Source organism: Engystomops pustulosus, chromosome 4 (assembly GCF_040894005.1).
Source record: "Engystomops pustulosus chromosome 4, aEngPut4.maternal, whole genome shotgun sequence".
Taxonomy (NCBI): domain Eukaryota; kingdom Metazoa; phylum Chordata; class Amphibia; order Anura; family Leptodactylidae; genus Engystomops; species Engystomops pustulosus.
In genome coordinates, this window is record NC_092414.1 from 166359357 (window position 1) to 166384837 (window position 25481).

The 25481-nt window shown below is 39.6% G+C and overlaps 1 protein-coding gene across 1 annotated transcript; it reads right to left on the minus strand.

Annotated features, from left to right (window-relative positions):
• Positions 1–10491: 10491 nt before the first annotated feature.
• LOC140127608 (ras-related and estrogen-regulated growth inhibitor-like protein) lies at positions 10492–23609 on the minus strand. Its single transcript, XM_072148487.1, has 4 exons — positions 23353–23609; positions 21515–21568; positions 18972–19048; positions 10492–15050 (listed from the first exon to the last, which is right to left on the minus strand). Exons 1-4 carry the CDS (start codon positions 23498–23500, stop codon positions 14622–14624), a joined length of 708 nt encoding a protein of 235 aa, XP_072004588.1. The 5' UTR covers positions 23501–23609; the 3' UTR covers positions 10492–14621.
• Positions 23610–25481: the final 1872 nt, after the last annotated feature.

Below are 25481 nucleotides of genomic sequence, written 5' to 3' on the forward strand. Positions count from 1 at the left end.
CAGATATAAGCAACAATGGGTTATCAATCTATAATTTGCTCATCATGTTGACATGGGGAATTGGCATGGTTGTGTGGCGACTATTATATGTGACACTACTCTATGTGTACACAATGACAACAACAAAGGATTATGAGAAATAGAGATGCACTGTTGTCAATGAGACATAACATCGGAAAACAACCAAACACTGCGTTTACACATTGCTGCTATCATTCAGGTCTTGGATGCAGTTTATCACACCAAAACAAGGTGTTAATCATAAGAAAAGATCATATAAAGTCCACATGGTTCTTCTCTTTTTTTTATTTCACTTCTGCTTTTGACTTTAAAAACTTAAATAAAAACCAGAAGGTGAAGATTTATGTCCTCAAGTATAAACCTTTAGTTGTTTAATACACATTAGGTCATTTTTATGTCTTTGTTTTTCTGTTTACTACAAGGTTTGTGCTTTATTTGGACACGGACAGATTATGTGTTCCAGAGACGTGTTTGTTTCAAGGGGTTCAGGCATGTTTTTGCATTTCATTTGAATATAAGTTTTGGGAATAAACTCAGAAGGGTGACCTTCCCAGTCATGTCATGCAGTAAAGCAGTTTAGCAGTCACGCACATAGAGGACGAGGCAGTGCATGCTGTGACAGGCATTGAGCTAGCAGATTCCCTGTCACAGATATCTGCAAGTGAAAGTAAAAAAGCTTATTAGAAAACATCTGCTGGGAAATGTCCTTGCTTTTTTTAACCTGACAATTTATGACTTTAAAATAATTCTAACAGAATACACCTGGTGACTAAGAGAACATTTGTCTTAACACAGTGCCTCACTGCCTCACTTTAAAATTCAATATATCAGTGAATTTAGACCATTATTAATAAAGCATTGAGCCATGAGGCAACTAACACTTAACATTTTTTTGTGGTTACAATTATGAAATCACTCTAAAAGTGACCCGATGTTAGTTTCACATCAAAATTCAAAATAAAGATTCTTCTCAGCTGTGTGATTTATTTCTGTAATGTGGAAGATCAGCTAAGGTATCAGCTAATAATTCTAACACAGCCTGGAGAGAAGCAGAATGAAGCAGTTTATAAGTTTACTTAATAGAATGTACAAACATGAATTATTTTACTGGACTGGATGATAAAGAATGTGGTAGTGCCATAGTGGCTGCACTTGCAATAGCACAGCTGTGGAAATGCCACAATGATGCAAAGCTGTGAAAATGCAGATATGAAATGACAGAGATACGAATTAGGGTGAAGACACACGTGGCGTTTTTAGGCCGTTTTTGGGCCGTTTTTAGTTAGTGCGTTTTCAGATCGTTAAAAACGCATCAGTTTTTTTTAAATGCATGCGTTTTTGTCCGTTTTTAATTGCACAATTTCGAAAAAACAGACAAAAACGCATGCGTTTTCAAAAAACGGATGCGTTTTTAAAAACTGATGCTTTTTTAACGCATGCATTTTTAACCATCTGAAAACTAAAAACGGCCCAAAAACGGCCTAAAAACGCCACGTGTGTCTTCACCCTTAGAGATGTAGTTTACAGTGATAAAACAATCATTTTGGCTCAAAAGTTTACACACTCCTGCAGAATTTGACTTACTTGTCCTTTTTTCAGAGGATATGAATGATAACACAAAAACTTTTTTACACTCATAGTTAGTGGTGGGGTCGTTTATTGTCAAACCCCTGTATTTTCTCTTTTTCAATCATGATGACGACCAAAACATCCAAATGACTCTGAAAAAAAGGCCATGAAAGGCAAAATTCTGCATTATGCAAACATTTTAGCACAACTGTAGCTGTGCTAAAACAATGTTCAATCAGCAAAGGAGAAAAGCTGTGAACATGAATCAGTGCAGCAAAGAAGCAGAACTGTTGATGTGTAATTGTAGTAGATGTAAAGGGGTATTCTCATTTCGGCAAATTAATGTTATTGTTTGCATGTTGAAAAATTATAAATTTTTCCAATATACTTCCTGTATCAATTCCTCGCGGTTTTCTACTTCTCTGTTTGCCGTCCTTCTATAGAAAGCTTCTATGTTTATTTCCAGTGAACTGAAATCTGACCATGGTCACACAGATGCACAGCTTGTTAGTATCAGTGAGTAATCAGAGCCGGGGGTTATAACGAGCCGTGCACCTGTGTGACCATGGTCATATTTCTGTCCACTGGAAATAAACAATGAAGTTTTCTATAGAATGACAGAGGTCTAGATAATATATTGGAAAACTGTATAACTTTTATTTGCTGAAATGGGAATACCCCTTTAAGCCCAAGTAAAACAGTGTTAACCTCAGTTTATTAGTGAATTTAAGCCAGTTAAGGTCAGACCTAACATGAATGAAGTTTGAGGTTTAGGCTTGCATCACACTTGACACATTTACACTTAAAATGTTATACTTTAAATATTAATTGCTTATGGAAAAGCTAAACCTTAGATTGTCCATATCTGCACAATGCCTTCATATAAAATATAAGTCACTATAGTTACCACAGTGTGGGGGCAGCTGGTTTCCTCCAAAATATTTTCCATGCCCTAAATGTGACACAAGTAACACGGAAGCGTTCATGTATCAAATATTGTGACAGATAAGGGAGTAAGTAAATATAGCAAAATGCTGATGTTAGAAATGTTATATTTCATATTTTTTCCACAGATGCCAAGAGCTCTGACATTGTGACAGGATGTCATTATGGTTTCACAAAACAACACTATCACCAAAGCAATGACAATTATCAAGGCAACGACTTCATATTACAAAATCTGTCGTGTAAACCAGTTCTACAGTTGCAAGCTCCATAACTCCAAATAGTATTAGACGTTATACTGATGGTATATATATATATATATATATATATATATATATATATATAATATCAATATATGTATATTTTCCCCCCTATATTAACATAAAATTTTAAAATACCAAAATTTGGAATAACCCACCTCCTGTAAATTACATACCGTATATACTTGAGTATAAGCCAACCCGAGTATAAGCCGAGGCCCCTAATTTTACCACTAAAAACCGTGAAAACATATTGACTCGAGTATAAGCCTGGCCAAAGCCTGCATTGGTCACAGCCTTCCAGTATATAGCCACCAAGCCCCCATTTGTATACAGCCAGCCCCCTTTAGTATATAGCCAGCCAGTTCTCTGTAGTATAAAGCCAGCCCCCTTTAGTATATAGCCAGCCAGCCCCCTGTAGTAAACAGCCTGCCCCCTTTAGTTTATGGCCATTCCCCTGAAATATACGGCCAGCCAGCACCCTTTGGTAGCCAACCAGCCCCCTTTAGTAGTCAGCCCCATTTATTAGCCAGCCAGCCCCATTTATTAGCCAGCCAGCCCCCTGTAGTATACAGCCAGCCCCAAGTTTGCCCAGCACTTAAAAAAATAAACTTACATACTCCCCTTCGGATGGTCCCGATGTTTGACGCAGCTTCTCATCTGTCTTTTCCGCGATGCTCCGGTCCCCGCATCCCCTCTTCTGTCTTCTGTCTGCTGAGACTCACCCTACAAAGATGTACCCCACCCAATAAAGTATCAAAAAGTGTACATTGAATTTTTTCAAAATAATATAAATGGCTGGCCTGCAGTAAAAAAAAATAATGGCGTTATCTGTCAAGTGTATTTGGCAAAAGTTTTCCTGGCTTTATTGAATGCTTTCTATGTTCTTAATTTAATTGATTTGTACAATTTTAGCACCAATTTCACTCGATTCATCATCTTATTTTGATTAGAAAAGTGCCTGCAAGTTTTTCTCTGAGCAACTTTTAGAATGTTCATGTTTAAGAAGCCAACAACCATTTGATTTGCAGGATTTGAGCAATAATTTTGTGCAAAGTTTTATAAATGACAGCAGCCAAATACCAGAGTCCATAAATAAGTAAAATAAAAAAATGTTACATGGTAAATGCCCTTAAATGTTTTCGTTTACTTATGCAAAAACTATGTGACTGTGTTTTTTTTTTCCATTGTAATACATTAAGAATATTTTTCGAGTTTCAAGTACATTGCATAGAATATTAAATGGTGCTAGATGGGGGTATAAAAAACACAAAAATTTTAAGGGTTGCAATGGGAAGGGCTTAAAAATGATGGGCCTTATGTATTATGTAGACCCCTGACAGACTAGTGGAAGCGGCTGTACACCATAACACAGGCTGTCCCTGTATATAGGAAATTCAATATACTTACAAAATGACACAATGTGGTGTGTAGATAATATCTGTATATAAACTATAAATGGTGCTCAGAGGTAAACCTAACGTGTGAGTAACTTTCCATGATGCACGAAAAGTACATTTAGTGACAATTACTGTATAATCGGCGATTCTCACGTCAATATTTCACAAAGGATGTGCTGACTGTACTTTCTGAAATCCCTCAGGCTCAGTCCTCCTATCTTCAATGTGGAAAAAAACATTAAAGATTACAGTTCACAAAGGGAGAATCCCGAATAAAACTTAGTAAAAACAGATCTTGAAGCGTCACTGAAAACATTATGTACTTCCAAGATGTGTTCCTGCTCTTGGTCTGATTCCTAGTAGATGTTTCTTAACCTTTAGTGACTGCTCATCCATCACTGATCTGCAGATTAGAAACAGTCCTGTCTACTGTACTTAGCTTGTGCTCTCCCTCTGCAAACAGATACACTGGAAAGGGAGCCATAGGAAAACTATTTAGGTGCATTCACACTGCGCACCAGCGTGGTATCTGGCCGCAGCTGCTGTTTACCGCTGAGGTCTGGGGTACATAAAAGTAGAATACAAGGGTCAAAGACATGTAATATGCAGCTTCATTTTTTGCACTGTTGTTTTTTAATGGAAGTTATACATAAATATTTTTCTTTTTAGAAAGGCATTCAAAGCTGATTCTCTTTAAGTAACTATCCCAGATGCACAAGAACACATTTTGTGTCTTTGTAATTGTTGCCAAAGGTCAACTATTATTGCCAATGGGTGCCCAAGAGGTTTCCCTGGGATCTAGAAAACCTCTATCCGGCTGGGACTGGGGTGGTTAAAAAAATAAAAGCATACTTAACCCTCCAGCCCTGTATTCACTCTGGTAATTCTGGTATGAAGCCCTGTGTGGGTCACAGAACCCACTTTTTCCCAAAAATGGCCTCTCTGGACCATGGGAGGTCACTTCCATTTTCCAGGGGGCTTGCTTTATTGTCCTTTGGTCCTAGAAGGCCACTCAATGGCTGAATTGGTTGTGTGACTCTCCCCTCCCTCAGAACTTCCCACCAGTTACAGGCCCAAGAGCCAGAAGTACTGCAATGTGGGAACCAGGAGTTGAGCAAGGTGAGCTTGTGTTACAGTAAAGCTTACATGAAATTACAAAAACCTTAAAAACAAAATTGATTTGTTTGTTTTTATGTCATAAGAAACACTTCAAATTTTCCAATGTTTAAAGGGAACCTGTCACCGCATTTTCACAAATTCAGCTAGTGACAGGTTCCCATAGAGCTCTAGTAACTAACTGACACCTTTCTTTTAGTTAAAACTTGTTTCCCTTACATCCCCAAAAATCAACTTTCCTTCCTGGCATCAGAGGGTGGCATGCCTTGCTTGGCTAACCCCTCCCATCTACTCCTCTCCATGTCCCATGCTTGCATGTCATGTGACCAGGGTGATGTTATCATGGAGGATGGTGAGGAGTAGAAGTCCATGGAGGCATGCTGTGATTTCATGTGATCAGATACATATATGGGGGATACTTTGCAAATCTTACTGGGTAAAGGACCTTAGATTACATCATTTTGGTCACATGACATGAAGTGCCCAATGATGTAACAAAACTCTCATTATTCCTAACATACATCATGTCCTGGCAGTGAGACCTGTCAATCAGGAACAAGCAGGAACAAGGAGGAAGAGCAATGCAAATAAACTTTACTATGCAGGACCCACTTAGTGTATGACTCACATCAGGTCATTTGCATATAATTTTACAAACTGATTTTTCTTACATTGCAGCCATGGAAAAGAGCCATTTAGGGATAAGTACACTGCTTTTTAATCATAGTTTTAATGAAGTATTTATTTTGGGTGTGTTAATTTAAATGACAGGTTCTCATTAAACTTTCCTAAAGATAGAAATATGCCTTCTATGAGAAATCATAGATTATATAGCAATTAAATGTTCTCAATTTCTCAATAGTGGTGCAATTAAAAATGTACTTCTTTTTAAACTAACACAAACCCATGAACAAATAACCCCCAATCCATTTTTTTTTAGAAATTTCCTGTTGTTCTCAAGCAGTAGCTACTATGTGGTATGTATCTCCATGGTAACAGACAACATAGTCTGTAGTCTGATCCTACAATCATTAGGCCTCATTTATGAAAACTGTCTCACAGTAACAGCTCAGTTTTAATTTTTATCAAAACAATTACACACGCTAAAGTTGAACCCTGATTGGTTCCAATGGCCAACAAGGACACTTTTACTGTTTTAACAAATGAGGTCCAAAGCCTCTTTCATGTTTTTGTCCAACTTCTGCATAACTTACATTTGGCAAGAGAAATGTGTTACTATGTGAGGTGCTGCATACACTATCTTTTGTGCAGATATACAATCTGTCGTTGCTCTGTTTGTTGATTCTTATTACGTACTTAGCGGCAGTTATCCACACGCGGTCACGAAAGTCATGCGCCTAAAAGTAACGTGAGTCTAACTTTCAAAACATCCCCGTGATGGAGGCTTATATTTACAAAACTTGTGGGGCACTGTAAAATTTATAGGAGGATGTCAGATGGTTGTAGAATGCAGTCATACAAAAGCATTCTTTTCACAGTTTGGTTCTGCAATAATGAGGCTGAAAGTAAACAAGGTCCTTTGCCTGCACTTGTAAGCGGCTTCATTTATTCTGCCTTTTTACAGCTGGAACTAATTCGCACAAACGTTTTGGAAAGTCTATGTTATGCTGTATAATATACATACACCGTACTAGTACTCACAGATCTACGTACATATGGTATATAATGTGTATATATAATAAAATTCCTTTATTCCGGCATACATTAGTCCTGAAATCTGAGCATTTGTTTCCACCACAGAATTTCATCTGGAACCGCAGAATAGCTTAAGCATAAAACTGCACAGAAGCAATGAATAATGGGATTCTATGGAAAGTCGAATATTTATATGATGTCATTATTTTTTACTTTATACTATATGATACTTACAAACCTTTTGTTACAAAAATGAGGACATTTAATGGGGTTGTCCTAGTATAGGACTGATCTGGCAAGCTCTGTGCAGCGCTGTAGAATCTGTTGGCGCTATATAAATAAAGGAATTATTATACAGTACAGGCAGTCCCCAGGTTACGTACAAGATAGGGTCCGGAGGTTTGTTCTTAAGTTGAATTTGTATGTAAGTCGAAACTGTATATTTTATAATTGTAGATCCAGACAAGAAAATTTGGGCCCCCAAGGATTATCAATAAAGCTTCATTACAGACACCTTATAGCTGATTATTGCAATCTGGGACCATAGTAAAGCATTCAGAAAGCTTTACAGAGGTCAGAGGGGTCTGTCTGTAACTATGGGTTGTCTGTAAGTCAGGTGTCCTTAAGTAGGGAACCGTCTGTACATAAAAAATTTTATATATGGCTGGAAGGGCTTTGAATTTGGGAACAATTTGGGATCTGATCTGAAGGTGCTTATCCATAACAAAATACAATCTAAAATATGCTCCCCTTCTATATGTGGCAGATAGATGGATGTTTTCTTCCACAGTTCTTCACGTGAGAAAGCCTCATACAATAAGACTAGCCATGTGATATCATGGGTAATATAAGCAGCATGCTGTACCTTCCATAGTGCATTTTACACTGGAAGTTCAATGATAAAAACTGCTGTGTGAACTAAGCCAACAAAACCACAGGTAGTTCCTTATCGGATCACTGGGATGTGATTCTGCAGGGTGGCCAACGAGTTCAAAAGTGTTACACAGACTACATTTTAAGACAATTTAGAAACTTCTAATTTTAGAAGTAAAAATGAACACTAAAGTGGCCAACATGTCTAGCACCTTCAGAGAACCCCATCTAAATACTTACAATTCAGCTGTGGGTGACATTTCTAGACACTGCCTACTCATGCAGTGGCAGGGAGTCCAGTAAGAAAAATGATCAATCTGTAGGAGTGCCCTGAGGAGGAAGAGACATTCATTAACCTCATCAGATAAGTCAACCTTTCTCAAGTGGAAGATTACTGGCACTAAACTAAAGCTACTCCGCTACAAACATGTATCATACAGCAAATGACTGAGATGACCTCATGAATCCTGTGGTCATTTTTGTGCACCTCAGGGTATGTTTCTTAGCTTATACTTGTTAACCCATCTTCAGATACACCAGACTGTAAAGAGAAATTTAATGTTGCCAATATCAATATTCTATTCTGGTTATTACATTGGGACATAATAAGAGAGATTTGTAATAACTTCAGTAAATAATTGATTGTGTAATGAAAAGTTATACAATTTTCCAATATACTTTCTGTATCATTTCCTTGTAGTTTTCTAGATCTCTGCTTGCTGTCATGCTATAGGAAGCTTTATTGTGTACTTCCTGTGGATAATACCCAGTCCATGGTCATGTGATGTCATACAGATGCTCGAATAGTTATATCAGAGAGTAATTAGAACTGTGTGTTATAACAAGCTGTGGCCATGGACCGGTTTATATCCACAGGAATCAATGAAGCTTCTTGGTGAATGAAAGCAAGCAGAGATCTAGGAAACTATGAGGAATTAATACAGAAAGTATACTCGAAAATTGTTGAACTTTTCATTAAACAAACATTTATTTAAGGAAATCTGCTATCAAAATCAAGCATGTTAAACCAGAGACATTTAATCATAGATCCAGACACAATGGGGGTCATTTACTAAGGGCCGATTCGCGTTTTCCCGACGTGTTACCAGAATATTTCCAATTTGCGCCGATTTCCCCTGTATTGCCCCGGGATTTTGGCGCACGCGATCGGATTGTGGCGCATCGGCGCTGGCATGCACGCGACGGAAATCGGGGGCGTGGCCGAGCGACATCCCGGCGGATTCGGAAAAACCGCCGCATTTAAAAAAAGAAATGTGTCGCTTGGGACGCGCTTACCTACACTCAGCCCGAGCCGGTGAACTCCAGCGCGTTCAGATGCTTTTCAGCGCAGCAGCGCCACCTGGTGGACGGCGGAGGAACTACCTTGATGAATCCCGGCCGGACCCGAATCCAGCGCAGAGAACGCGCCGCTGGATCGCGAACGGACCGGGTAAGTAAATCTGCCCCAATGAATGTGGTAATCATATTATATTTGTTATCCATGGGCTTCGTCCTTCTTAAATCAACCTTTACATTTATGCTAATGAGCCATACGTGCTCTGTGGGACGTTACCATACCCCTGAGGTGCAGCTTCACAGGGTGTTACACTGTGCTGGAGTTGTGGAAAGGTGAGATGTAGGCCCTCCATAGCCCTTCTCTCTCATCAGCATAATTGTAAAAGTTGATTTTAGGAAGGAGGCCATCGATAACGAATATATGAAGATTACCACAGTGGCTGGATTGATGAGCAAGTGTCACTGGTTTGTCATGCTGGATTTTGATGGTGGATTTCCTTTAAATTAAAATTAACAATAAAAATTATCTTACTATCTTTTATAGTGTTTATAACATATATATAAGTGACCGTGTAATATGTGGCTTTGTCTAGTCTGACAATGCTGTAGTCACATTTTGTAACTTTTGGTTATTAAGGCAGTTCCAGCTTAGGAACATCACCTCTATAACATCCATATGTGTTAACAGGAGATATGGTTAGGAGTAATAAGACGCCTCCTTTGAAAGTTTACATTGGGTATGTCACTGCTCTAATTTTTCTACGAATTTCATCTATCTAAGCACAGAGAATGTTTACATTGTACATTTACACTGTAAGCCACTACTTGCATAGTCCTCAATCCTATTGTCTCAATTTCAGAGATCTGCAGGTCTACGTTACCTGTGAACGTGCAATTATAGGGTCACATGTGTCACGCTGCAAGTGGTAACTAATCATACTGGATGTGGCAGTGCAGAAATACAACAACTAATGACGATAGAGCTGTGCTCAATTACAGGTCACAACATGACCCCACTTACTTGTATGTCATCTAGATGTGTCCTATCACAAACTGACACTATGTAACATGTCAACACGCAGCACTAGACTTTTTTAGGCTACTTTTTTTTAGCTTTTTAGGCTACTTTTTTTTAAAGTTTTTTTTAAGCTACCAGGTAACCAAGTGATGTATTGGTCAACGCTGATGAGCTGCAGCAGTGACATGCCTATGAATAGCACATCACTGACTATGGGCGAAGAAGAGCTGCAAAAGCTCGAGTTGTCGGGGCTGAAACAGAGGGTTTTGGTTTTAACAGAGTTGCAAAAAAGCAATTTTGTATTTCATGTGGACAAATAGGAATATGACACACAAACTTATCATAAGAATATTTTATTTATATATTGAATATATCTGTATATATTACACACAGCTTTTTAAATATCTTACTTTGCTATTTATATATACATTTCTTGGACCAGTTTAGACATACATTATGTGGGTTCTGGGTTTTTACATACAATGAAAAGACAATGACAGGACTCTATACATGTATACAAATCATATATGTACATATAATATATTACACTTCTAGGAACTCATGGATATATTACATTGTAAAAGTATCACAAAACAGGACATATGGTCAGAAACAGTAACACAAGACAGTCACCTGCACAGGACGTTATGAGTGGATCTCTATGAATCAATACAATACCAAGAAAGCTACATAGTGTTTTTTTTCCTTTCAGCTATATTCTAGTTGTGATGTTTGTGCCCATACATTTGAACCAAATATGTTGTTTCATGCATCTCGTGATCATTCTGAATAAGCCGTGATTTTAACAGGAATGATGGACACATTATTAGACAGTACAAACACATACTGTTAACCAGAGAACCGTACACAAAAGGCACGACTTACACTGTATAAAGGTGCACAGACAGCAATTGTTATGACAGAGGATGAACAACGATTTTAACAACAGAGAAATAAGGAATCTCAGACTTTGTTTGACTTCTGCCAATGGTGAAGGGAATTAATCCAGTGTCATTGCTCAATGCACATGAGAGGACTGCACTTTTATAATATATGTTCATATAACAGTTTTAAGGGTTTTTAATAATCCTGGAACCTAACCTAACTTGTTAAAAAAAAACATATTTTAGTAATATGCAAATTAACTGCAGAGGCTACTGAGGTGTGTACTAGCCTGGCCGGGCACTGGGAGCTAAGACTAGTACACGCCCCAGTAGCCTCTGCAGTTTATTTGCATATTACTAAAATAACGTTTTTTAACAGGTTAGGTTAGGTTACAGGATTATTAAATTACAGATTACGGAAGAGGCAGGTAAGAGTAATCTACCATCAGACCTACTTTTGATGGTAGATTCCTCATGGTAGGTTTCCGTTAATAGCAACATTATATGCTCTAGTCCTGAAGGCTAATTGTTCCTTAGGCTAGTTTTTCACAAATGTAATACAAATGCATTATCCTGGTATGACTTTAGTTATTTCCACAATTATAATCAAGGGCTTATCGTCACCACTGGAATAAAAAAAGGTTGTCAAATACAAATGATAGAGAAAAATATCTGCTGCTTTGGATTTCTTCCTCTAAAATTTGCTACGTGTGCAATATCGCCTTCCAAAATACACACAGTACCTTGCTTCACTTTTGGTAACAATCTTTGATTTCACATGTCTTTGAATAATACCAAGCCTTTTTTGTTGGCAGCAAAGAGAGAAAAAAAGATGTGTAAAAGGCTATCTAGATATAAACAACTTATCTTTAATAATTATCCAAAATATATAAGTTACAAACAACCCAAACCCATAATAAAAAAAATAATTGTTGGTTGGTGTTAGGTGGCCCCACCAACCAGTTGCCACAACACCCAGGTGTAAGACTGCTCTAGGTAACATTTCACATCACAAGCATGGTAACAAATGTGCAGGTGCTGCACCACAACAATGAATGTACTGGGTTTCTGGGGTGACTTCTCTTCATTTTTTATTTCTGTTTTATCATTCTTGTACCCCCTGTAGTATTTTTTTACCATGCTTGTGATGTGAATTGTTAACTGGAGCTGTCTTACACTTAGATGTTGTGGCAGCAAGTTGATGGGGCCACCTTAAACCTATCAATTGTTTGTTTGTGATTTATATACTTAGCATAATTAATAAAGATAAAGTTGTTTACATCTAGCTGGCTTTTCACATGTATTTTTTCTCTCTTTGTAAGTCATTATAATTTTCACGTGAATTTATACCCTACATTGGCAGTGCCCGCCATTTGTGTGTCAACCACTTTCTGTTGTCACTAATAGCCAAAAACTTTAGATAGTTATTGACAGTTATCGTTATTCCCCCATGCATATGTATGCTCATTTTTGCAAAGTTTTGCATGTATCCTGAAAATGAAACAACTACTCTCAGAGCTCTTTCAGACTACTTTGTCAGCAGCTTTTCCCCCCAAGAAAAAAAGGATCATGCAGTTAAAGTCAAACCTACCCAAAACGTATCTCCTATGACAGTGAAGGCGAACCTTTTAGACACAGAGTGCCAAACTACAACCAAAACCTACTTTTATATTGCAAAGTGCCAACATGACAATTTAAGCAGTAACCTATTGATCCTAACTGTATCACATGTCTCTATTGTATTGGCGTCCTGAGGACACCAATACAATAGAAAGAAACTTTGGATTGTAGCTTCCTTGCAGGGTCCCCTGAAGAGGAAGAATCAAGGGACCCAGAGCAGGAGCTTCAATCATAATCCATCTCTGTCCATACCTTCTCGCTTCATGTGTAGTCCTGGCAGCCAAGGAGGTGTCACTTTAAAATAGTCTTGGACCACAGGAGGAAACCTTGAGTCATGTCTAGCAAATTCGGTGCTGGGGTGAAGGCCTGGGGGCCCACAGAAAGGGCTCTGAGTGCCACCTCTGCATCCGTGCCATAGGTTTGCCACCACTGTCCTGTGACATCATGGGGGAGTCAGGTTAGCCAATACATATCTAAATTCTATGACCTGTATATTGACACAGAGTATGTTTTAGATCAGTAGCTACAATATATAATACAATAAAATTGGGGGAGAAGCAAGATGGTTATTTAATGTGTGTTCAAACAGCTGTCCCATAATAACTGGAAATTGAGGTGTCTTTAGCAAGTTGCTGCAGAAGACTTTGTATTCCCAGGCCGAGGAATGAGCTGGTTCACTTTCTGTTTAAACTGCAAAGAATACAGACATCTGTTTATTGTGATTTCTGCAATTAGCCATGAGGTGCTTCAGTATTGTCACAGCATGGTATGTCTGCTCCACGCATTCCTTGCCCCCATAAAAGTGCATTCCTCTCCGTGCATACAAGGGACATGGCTGTGAGAACACAAATAAGGCACATATAGTAATACGTGCAGAATCTGTCTAACTAGCGAGGTCCAATTGCTTATATTCATGTACTTTTCACTGTGTATATAGATCTACACGATGGAGCCAAGATACATGACTGAAAGCAAAACAGTGCAGACAGCAGCAAGAGCCAACAGGCCTGATAAGAGATAATAGGAAGATGAAAGAACAGGACTCTTTGATCTTCCTAATTTGTGGGGAATCTCATCAGACCAGTGTTGGGACTGCTTTGCAGTAAGCTGTGGTTATTTCTGACTTCTCCACTTATTTTTTCATATTTCAATTACACCTTTTGAAGCAGTTAAGTAAACCCATTAAACCAAATTAGAAAGAGTAATGATGAACACTATAGAACGGGGCACTGCTAGATAAAGGTGTAAGCTTAAACTTAAGAAGAAATTAGAGTGGCCACTGCCAGCATTTATATACTCACATAGGGGCACATTTACCAAGGATCTTGCGTATCCTTCTGTTGGACTTTGCACATATATTTATGTGTCTGTGCCATATATGTTTTGGACGTGACCTTTTTGTCCGACAGAAGTGTGTTTCACACCCCGTGTTAAAGGTGCACCAAAAAAAGTTGGTGCACTGTATTGGAGCAGTGCAGGGGGCGCCAGTTTCATGAAGAATGGGCACCACACTTCATGAATCTGGCGCCCTCTGCACACTTCACAGGCACATAGTGCAGTTTGCACTGTTTTTCGTAAATGTGCCCCATAGTCTTCTTTGTCCATGATATGCACAGTTAACAGAAGAGCTTAACAACTGACCTTCTTTATTAAGTAAACTTACATGAAACAAGTCAGTACATCACAGAGGTAAGGGAGGACTCACAGAACATCACAACAACAGCATTGGCCATTGTGCGTTGCAACGCTTCCACTGGCTTGTGTTTGCACGGCACGGTTGCTGGTCCTGTGAGTCCTCCCTTCCCTCTGTGATGTACTGACTTGTTTCATGTAAGTCTACGAAATAAAGAAGAACATTGGACCTGTTATGGCGAGTGCCGCTCCAACCTTTCTTTCTTTAGATTTTTTGGCTTGAAGCAGATGTTAAACTCAAATTACGAGTCATGACAAAATATCTCTGGTATTACAGAGAGTCCGTTCTTCTTCTGGCAAACACTGCCGACATACTCTTTACAATCCCTCGGATTCCCGTCCCCTTCTTCGTAACCAGTTTGGACTCTTTAATTTTGTCTACTAGTCCATGAAATACCATCAGCACACCATGATAGGCTTCAGCTGCTGAGACTTCATAGAATTCACAGTCCATGGAAAGAGCCAAGAGTCTTCCTTCTTCACTAGACACTGTTCGTAGATGATGGAGATCACGTTTGTTACCCACAATGACTATGGGCAGTTTTTCTGGCCCTAAGCAGTCTTTTGAAGCTTTGATGAGCTGGATTGTCTGGCATATAATGTTAAAACTTGCTCGGTCACATATGCTGTAGACAAGGACAAAACCATCTGCCCACTGAATGCGTTTCTCCTCCTCAGCACAGCTTTCTTCTGTAGGTTCCTACGGCAAAATATGGAAATGTCATTATAAAACCTGCTGAGCCATAATTGCTTTTACAGGGATGCTTTCTATAATTTGATATTAAAGATCACAAACCTAAACAGATATCACTACAGAAGCATGTACAATCTCACAATCTAGCAATAATGAAGACCTGGGTTGTGTCAGGTATTGCAGTTCAGCCTTATTTATGTGATGTACGCCACAATGCCCAGTGCACAGAAAGAGACCATAAATCATTGCTGGGAAAATAAAAACATTTTCTTTCTTTATATCATATTAAAAGGTTGATACCTGGATTTTACCACCAACCCATAGTGAAATTTTAAAAGTTTGTTCCCAGAGGCTTAGTTCTGTATTGTTTTTACACATGAAAATCAGCCAGTGTGAACATGCCCTTACAGGGCTGTACCAAGTTTAAGTGTTATCCCCTATCTACAGGATAAGGGCTAAGCATCTGATCGGTTGAGTTCCAACTGCTGGGTCCCCCCATTCCCAATTATGAGAATGGTCTCCCACTGGTCATGAGGCTAGGGGGGGCCCCACTCATATTATATGATAGCGTGGCAGGTCAAATATACGTCCTTCCATTCTATTCAATAGTATGGGAATGTCGGAAATTACTGTGCACAATGCTCAGGTATCTCTGGCACTCCCATTCACCGTGCCGTACACAGTGCTCAGGTATCTCCGGCTCTTTCCAGAGTGCGGGAGATTGTTTCTCTGCAATTTCTGACACTCCCGTACTATAAAGTGGAGCAGCAGCACATATGTTCAATCTGTTGCTAAATCAATCAGAGAGCTAGGAACCCATTGCCCTTGGGACCGGACCCCCACTTGCTACAACCCCTTTAAACAGCCACAGATTTGTTGCATACAACATATACTTGCAGCAGAAATAGCCCAATATATATAAATGGAACTGATGTTTAGAGGTACACTATAGTTAAATTAGTACATTCCTCCATCATGGATCAAACTGGAAAATATGTGAAAACCGTTAGCAAAATTGCATAAAGAGAAGACACTTGTGAGTGGTCCGGCAGGTGGTAGTAATTCTCCTTATCTCACTTGACATTCTGTACATGCTCAGCCACTGGTACAGCGGGCTCAGAGCTCTGCTTGTTATGCTCTTCAGATGGCCGCTCTGTCTCTTCCGAGCACCGATCAATCAATATTGTTAGTCTGGATCTGTGGATCCAGCGATGGAAAGTCACTGGTATTTTCTCTGCTCCTTTGTCGTTACATATTAAGTCTTTTAGAGTTACTTATTAAACAAGCAAAATGGCCAAGTCATATGACAATTACTATTACCATATTATTCTTGTGCGTCCAGCCACTAACAAAACATTCTGTACATCATTTTAGTTGTAGCTATGAAGAACTTCGGGTGGGCTACAGGAAATCGCCTATAGAGTAATTCCCTTATATAATACTTGTAATAACTAATACCAATAATAAAAATACATTCCCAAACTGTCCGCCAATGTCAGTCTAGCAGTGCCACAGAGTTTGGTATGTGCTGTCAACAAGTTTCATGGAATTATATTCCATTTAGCCACTTTACATGCAGGTAGGGCAATATTAATATAGAAAGACTGTTCCTGAAACAATACAATGCAAGCCCCTCAGCCAAAAACATTGCAGGGATTCTGAGGATTATAAGAAAATAAACAGAACAAAAATATGAAATTCCACGCAGTCCAGCAGGGTTGACACTGTGAAATCTCTTCTGCAAGGTTATTATAGGACAAACCTGTTTGTGAAGTGCCCATTTATAAGCGTTATAGTATGTGTTTCGTAAGGGGCATGGTATGCTTTTAGTAAACAGTACTATGATTTTTAAGAATATGTTACAACATAGTACACTTAAAGTTTGATACCATAAAAAGATCTTAAAGAGGTATTTACAGCTTACAGAATGTTGGAATATTGCCTTTTATGCCATAAATATGCAATTGGTGCAGGTCCCAGAGTGGGACCCATATCTATCTCAAAAACAGAGTACCTGACCACCATCTTGTGGGTGTTGAGTATGGAGTCTTATCTACACTGACTCTCTTCATGTATGTCTAGGCGTGTGTGGCCACCTCTCAGCAGGAGACTCCTATACACAATAGGCAGATCACCAAGGTGTAATGTCTCTCCAGTAGTGGATTATACGGTAATATTGGAGAGTTGGGCAGTAGAACCAGGACCAAGGCTTCTAGGGGCCCCATGGCCACACAAACCACCTAACATACTTAACATACATAATTAAATAGTAACTATTTGATACTGCCTTTTTCAGATAATTAAATAGTAACTATTTGATACTGCCTTTTTCAGATAATAAAGAGAGGAACTTCCAGTCTCTCTATATTAGTGTGCCAGATCCTGGCATACAGGTGAACAAGAGTCCTACTGGGACCTTTGAAGCTCCTACAAAGATCCTTAAATTGCAGAACCTGAAAGTTGACAGAAGCATTTCCAAAACTTGGTTCTTGGTGCCCATGGCACTTTTAATTCACCTCTGTCTCTGCTTCTATATCTTGGGCAATTATGGTACTGTATATTTTTTGGATAGTTTATGAATGTAAGAGATGAAACTACCTCTTTCTGCTGGGCAAATTAGACTAATATTAGGCAATCATTCTGATTTTGAAGGTATTGAACACACCTAATGTGTATGTACCATGTCATCAGGTATCACAAAGATTAGGTAAAGAAGATACATTTTAATATGTCAGCAGGACTGGCACCAGCGCTGTGCATACCTGGGCAAGTTCTGGGGGCCCACATAAATCTTTATATAAGGAATCCATGGAGGTGAGGGGGATTTATATAGAGGGGGCTGTTTGGTATGATAAACTAGGGAATATTTTAGGGAACAGGTTACTGTTTTAGTTTCTGAATTTCTGAATTTCTGTGAGTTCAATGTTAAAGGGAACCCGTCACCACTATTTTCACAAATACAGGTAGTGGCAGTTTCCTATAGAGTTCTAGTAACTATCTGACACCCTGCTTTTAGCTAAAAATTGTTCCCCTCAGATCCCCATAAAATCAGAGTTATAATCTTGCCTGGTATCTATGCAGCTTTGGAGCGAGTCCACGGGGGGCGTGGCCTAATGTCATGTGACCAGGGTGACATCATCAAAGGTCCTTGAGCTACTTAATATGAAAACTGTACCCCATGTACATATCTGACCACATAAAACAATCACAGCAGCCTCCATGGACTTCTACTCCTCTCCATGCAGCCTGCTGTGATTTCATGTGATAAAATATGCTGTGATTTCATGACATATATGCTTAGTGTACAGTTCCTAATGCTACAAAAGCTATAGGACCTGTGATGATGTCACCGTGGTCACATGACATTATAGCAGCATACAGAGATAAGGATGGGGAGGAGCTGCTGGATTCAGCCTGAGGAGGCCATGCCCACCTGGACTCGCTGTAGCCATGCTTAGTTACCAGATAAAACTATAAAGTTGAATATATGAGAATCTCAGGGGCATAATTTTTAGCTACAAGCAGGGTGTCAAATAGTTATTAGAGCTCTATAGGAACCTGTCACTACCTGTATTTGTGAAAATAGTGGTGACGGGTTCCCTTTAAGGAGCCTACTGAGGCTCTGTCGCCCAGGGGCCTACTGAAACCTGGAGTCAAACCTTCGTGTCAGAACCCATTTTTTTTATAAGAGAGCTAAAATGGCACATCTTACCCCCTACTTCCAACCCAGAATACATGCATTCTCAGTCAATCCAAGAATGCATGTCATTGAGGAAGTTAGGAAAGAAAGCTGTCAGACAAATAAATGTTTGGCTAAAATCTAGTTAATGTGTATGACAAGATTTAGACAATCACATAACACAAATAAAGGTGTTCTAGAACACCACAGTGACTTGATTTTTGGAAGAATGGAAAAAAAACCCTCACCTTTGAATATGGAAAATCCCAAATATTGAAAACAACTTCTTTTCCATCCACCAAAACATTGTGGCTATATATAGATTCTGCAATGAAAACAGAAGCACAGTCATGTTAGTCTATGGGATTAATACAATAGGATTGTACAGTGGATTGCAGAATACACAGTTTGCGTGTTTAAGAGAACCTGAATACATTAATATCCACAAGCTGCATCTGCTTCTGGTCAATAGTCTGCCTTTATTTCATTATATCTATACGTACAATCCTACCGCGAGCCTCGGACAAATGATCTTATCCTAGGGTTTCTAAGTTAATTAGGAAGCTCCTATATTTTACATGAATGGCAGCATCTAAAAATAGGTTTATTATGACGCCAGGATCCAACAGGAGGATGACAAGTACAATGCTCTTTGCAGTACAGGCAGTCCCCGGGTTACATACAAGATAGGGTCTGGAGGTTTGTTCTTAAGTTGAATTTGTATGTAAGTCGAAACTGTATATTTTATAATGGAAGTTCTAGACAATTTTTTTTCTTTTGCCCCAGTGACAATTGGAGTTTCAAAATTTTTGGTGTAATTGGACCAAGAATTATCAATAAAGCTTCATTACAGGCATCTTACAGCTGATCATTGCAGTCTGGGACTATAGTAAAGCATCCAGAGAGCTTCACCAGAGGTCACAGTGGGCAGAGGGGTCCGTCTGTAACTATGGGTTGTCTGTAAGTCGGGTGTCCTTAAGTAGGGGACCGCCTGTAATTACATTAGTGATGTTTCACAGGCATTATGATTGTGCAAAATGGAATATGTGGCCAATAAGAGGTTTTTCTTCCTCTATATTATATATGCACAAGCGAAATACTATTCATATTGTACTAAACAAACAGCATATTTACTATACATGCATTATATAAATATATATATACATATATTCATATATATACATATATATAAAAATTGGGAGCACAGTGTGGACTGTAGTACAGGATCTCAAGGGGAAAATAATCTATGTAAATTGTGTTCTGTTATTTATACACGATTGTGATCATTTAAATAAAATGTACAACATAACAATCCCTTCACATGGAGCCTACAATTTATTCTTTTTTTTAAATATTCGACACTGGTTATGTGGGAGTGTAAAAACGTAGCTGCATGTGATGCAGCTGCAATGATTCTGCAATGATGTAGAATATACATTTTAAATTACAAATCATATATTTCATTATGGGTCTTAAAATCTACTCTGGATAACCTGCCCTTTAACCTTAATGCTGAGCAATAAAACACAGGCGCCTCAGGCAATGCAAAGATTTCACATTCTCCCTATAACCATCACAGTAAATCACTTGACCTTTTCATTCCAGATCTTTATAGGGTTTTTTATTTGCCTTGATTTATATTTTTAATATAAATGTATAGCGTAACAGTAACAGATCAGCAAATCCATTCAGCTACTACAGAGGTCTGCTACTGAAATATAATTTAAAATCATCTGCCAAGTAGTCTCTTTGAATAGTAAAAGTGCCTCTATACTTTGGCTCTTATCATCCAGCTTCCTTGCTAATCTGCTTTTCACTCTGAAATCTCAAGACAACAAAAGCTCCCTGCCAAAGGGAGAGGAACAGTAGGTCTGATCTGAAAATTTGGTTAATAGTGTGGTATGTGTGATTTGAATACTGGACTCAGGGACACTGAACCCTAAAACTCCAGCCCCCCCAAATAGCTATGCATGTTTGCCTCTACGAATCCGGGTATGGGACAACCACAAAAATGGTCCCTCTGTCGTAACAAGACAGGCAAACAAGTAACACAAAGGGGAGGTCAACAATCTGGCTCACGACTGAGATAGCATATAACGTACAAAATTAAATACACAAAAGAATAGTCAAGAATGTAAGACAAATATTCAAAAATCTGAAGTACAGAGATATAGCAAGTAAAGCAAGCACAGACTAGAGAGCTAGAAAGAAAACCTTTAACCAGCAATCACGATAGAGCACAATTTATAAAAGTAGGGAGTCTGCTCCAGGTGAGATGGGCAGTGCTCTGAGAAAGAGAGCAACGTATGCAGAGAGCCGTGCAAGGTAGATTCAACCAGCATTCTGGGAAAAGAACACTGTTCTGATTGAAAAGAACTGACAGTAGGAACTGCAGAAGACAAAGACATTGCATTATGATTTAATAGTGACAAATATGAAAAACATACAAAATGACACTGGGTAAGAACTATCATACATGGTACAACTCAGCCACATTTGCAGGTAATTTGCCTGCATGTACATTTAGAAAGTATAGAGGTAACCCTGGCAAGTTGCTATAATTGCCTGTGGCATGCACTAATTGTTAGGCCATACCAGTATTAGCTATCTAAAGGTATAGCAAATATAGGTGCCTGATATAAAGTACAGGTAAGGTCCGGCAATAAGCAAATGTTACATGCGGCTGGTGCACGCTTTGGGCACCTTAACACACTTGCAATGACAAGGGAACAGTGCCAGCACCACATACAGTCATATCACATTTAAAAATATAATAAAATTAAACATTTACCAAGATCTCCATATTCTCCAATGAACCGTCGGGTTAGAAATCGGACAGTCAATGCTGTAAAGAAACACAAACAAGGGTTACAAAATGCAAACCAAGTGTGAGACGAATATAGACATCGGGACTTTAGATGCTATCTGGCCAATGGCCCTTGTTATGTTTATGCCATAATTTGTAAAATGCTAACTGGCACCAGTGGTAAGCAACATGGACAAAAACTGTGAACTCAGCTGCAAATTACCACATTTTATATGTGGTTTGTGCCCACACACAAATTACTGAAACCAACACTAGTAAATGTTTCACCTGTAATTAATGTAGGGACAAAAATTTAAAAAACTCAGTAATTATGGGCTTATGGTGCATGGTGCACTCCTTTTGGTTCTGGAAAATCGAGTTTAAAGAAAACATATTATCAAAATCAAGCATGATAAAACAGGAACACTTACTCATAGATCCAGGCACCGTGACTGTGTTAATCTTCTTATATTTGTTATATTTGCTTCTAAAAATCAACTTTTATCATTGTGCTAATGAGCCAAAAGGGCTCTGGAAGGGTTCCCAAAGCCCTTCTGTGCTGTAGCTTCACAAGCGGTTACATTGTCCCCTCCCACAGTGCAAGATTAAGATTAAGATCCCACAGACAGAAAAAGGGAAAGTGCTGGGTGAGCAGGGGGAGAGTGAGACAGTGTAACAGCAAGTAAGGCTGCAGCACAGAAGCTCTGGTAACAACCCCGAGAGTCCTTCTGACTCATTAGCATAATTATAAAAGTTGTTTTTAGAAGAAAGGAGGCCATGGATAACAGATATAAAAAGATTACCACAGTCACGGTGCCTGGGTCTATTAAGTATTGTACTATTGTACAGGGACAAAATTTATCCCATTAAAGATAATAAAATGTTTAGAGTTGCCCTTTATTAGGACTGATCTCGATGGCTGTGATGTAGCCATATTAAATGGATCATATTATGGCTGTGAATCGAGTCCTGTGGATCTAATAAACTTATTTCCCAACATGACAGTTTCCTATGACCCCAAGTTATTTTAGGATTTGTAGCTGTAATACGGTTTACATGTAGGTTTAATACAGCTGGGTTATCGCCGTCTGAATAAGCCCTTAGGGACACTAGTAAAGATTCTGTGGTTATAAGAACAACTCAGGATGTAAGACCCCCCTATACGATTAAAACCCCCTTGGCACTTCTGCAAGCTTTCTAAAAACATCCTGGCGATGGGATCAGTCAGATCAATAGAATTTTGCCAAAATATTTTTACATGATTCGTCATAGTCATCTCTGGCAGGGTCATAGTCTTTTTTTTAACTGCAAATCAGGGGTTATTATTATTATTATTATTATTATTATTATTATTATTATTAGATGTGGTCTGAGCTCACAGACTTTACTAAGATGATCTTCCTACAAGTTTTACTGCAGACTAAATTACATGTGCAAAAACCTGTAACAAAACTACAACCGGTATTCGATATTTACTACAATGCTACATCTGTCCCAAAATACAGCAGCAGATACAATGTAAAAGTATGAGTTCACCTCCTGTACTCCTAGAGGGTATCAATACATTTTTTTACAAAATCTATAGATAGGAAATTGATCATCAGTAAAGTAAAACATTAATGTACAAATGACAAGGAAATAACTTTATTCTTGCTTTAAAATTATGAACTATCTATATCTTTATAATATAGAAGATTTCTACTGTAAATTTGGGAAATGATACGTTCTATATCTCAATGAGCAAAGTTTTACATCTAAAAGGATAACTCAACTGACAGGGCTTGCTGGGAGTTGTAGTCCCACCACTGGTTGCAGCCACTCACCTGATTTCCCGACTCCGTCAGCACCAAGTACTAGGATATTCGCTTCCATCTTTAGTGCAGTGGGTCCAGTCATGTCTGCTGGGGACACAGAAGGTTGGTGCTCCGGGCTCAGGCTGACAGATCTCCGGAGAGGGATTTTTAGAACCATTTGCAGATGAGAGCTGCAGCAGATGCCTGGCAGGACCTGCCCTCCTCCTCCTCCTCACTATGAGCCCCCGCACACAGCGCTGCACAGGCATTTCAATGGAACGTACCACCGGCCGCCAGACACAGGGGTCCAGTCTATACAAAAAAACCCACATGTGAAGCAGATAGGACTTTGCATAAGAGTAACTATAAACTCGTACTTTTCTGTTGTCATAAAGATTATAATAAAACAATACATTAAAGTCTCTATAGTAAAATGAATCGTGTGGTATTGTGGTACATCCCGCTACTAAGTATTCTGGCCGCTGGTTTGGGCTGCATATGACACATCTGGGTCACTGAGGGTCGGGTCGGCGTCTGCGCTGTGTGTGTGTGTAGTCGGGAGCAGTCCTCAAAGTCTGCTCAGGCTCTTTGAAGGTGTCACCTGCACAAGTTTCAATTTGTATCCCTGTTTCTTTTAACTACAGCACCAAGTCATTGTGCATTATTGTAAAGCCCACTCCTCATCTTATATGCTGTACCCCAATATAGACCCCTTGTTGTGCAGTATTATACGTTCACTCTTAACAAACAAATATTGATATTGTCTGTGTAATCAGGGGTGGGGGTTCAAATAACCAAATTAACCCCTTAAAGACCAGGTGGAACACGTACAATAACAGAACAAAATTGAATACATAAATACAGCACCATAACAGAGCCCAGTACATAAATGCAGACCCAGAAGTAAGTGATTTACATAAATACAGCACCAGAACCAAGCCCAGTACATAAATACAGCACTAGAACCCAGTTCAGTAAATAAATACAGAACCAGAGCCCAGCTAAGTACATAAAAATGTAACCAAGCTCAGTGTAAAAATATTGAGTATGAGAGCAGTATTGTGAGGAACTCTTTCATCTTCTTCTTCTACCTGGCTGCCATTGCAACTTCTTTCAGCCATGACTTCTCTCTGCAGATTTAGCAACACAAAAATGTTAGGTTCCTCATTTCATCATCATCATCTCCTCTAATTCCTCATCACAAACTTAATACTGTCTCTGCAGTCAACAGGGGCGGACTGGCCGACTGCTCTGGGGCTGCTCGGGGGACATGGTGGTGGGGCCGTTCTGAAAATAATAAATCATGTACTTACCCTTCCAAAGCTCGCCTGAAGCTCTACTACTTTATCCAGTCTGGTTGGCAGTAACAGCTCAGTGTGCGTCAGCTGCGCACAGAATATGACTTCGGCAAGCGGCTGATGTCATAGTCTGTGCACCCGCCGGAGCACACTGAGCTGTCACTGCCTGCCGGACTGGATAAAGTAGCAGAGCTTCGGAGCAGCATCGGAAAGGTAAGTATACAGTTTATTATTTTTATGTGCCGGGCAGGGGGCTGGCTGTATACTGAGGGAGGGGGCTAGCTGGCTGTATACTGAGGGAGGGGGCTAGCTGGCTGTAAACCGAGGGAGGGGGCTGGCTGGCTGTATACCGAGGGGGAGGGCAGGCTGGCTGTATACTGCGGGAGGGGGCTGGCTGGCTGTATACCGAGGGGAAGGGCTGGCTAACTGTATACCGAGGGGGAGGGCAGGCTGGCTGTATACTGAGGGAGGGGGCTGGCTGGCTGTATACTGAGGGGGAGGGCAGGCTGTATACAGGGGGGCTGGCTGTATACTGAGGGGGGCAGGCTGGCTGTATACTGGGGGGACTGGCTGTATATAGAGGGTAGGGCGCTGGCTGTATACTGAGGAGGGGCAGGCTGTATACTGAGGAGGGGGGTTGGTTGTATACTGAGGGGGGCAGGCTGGCTGTGTACCTAGAGGTGCTGGCTGGCTCTATACTAAGAGGGGCAGGCTGGCTGTATATTGAGGGCGGCTGGCTGTATACTGGGGGGGCAGGCTGCCTGTATACTGAGGGGGGACTGGCTGTTTGCATACTGCAGAGGCTGGCTGGCTGTATACTGGGGGGCTGGCTGTATACTGGAGGCTGGCTGAATACAGGGG

Bases quoted from the DNA above. Each gene is read 5' to 3' on its own strand.
- LOC140127608 (XM_072148487.1), bottom strand. From the start codon at position 23,500: ATGGTTCTAAAAATCCCTCTCCGGAGATCTGTCAGCCTGAGCCCGGAG. The intron at 21,569-23,352 runs GTGAGTGGCTGC...GTTTCTTTACAG, and splicing joins TGACGGAGTCGGGAAATCAG to CATTGACTGTCCGATTTCTA. The intron at 19,049-21,514 runs GTAAATGTTTAA...TTTTCATTGCAG, and splicing joins TGGAGAATATGGAGATCTTG to AATCTATATATAGCCACAAT.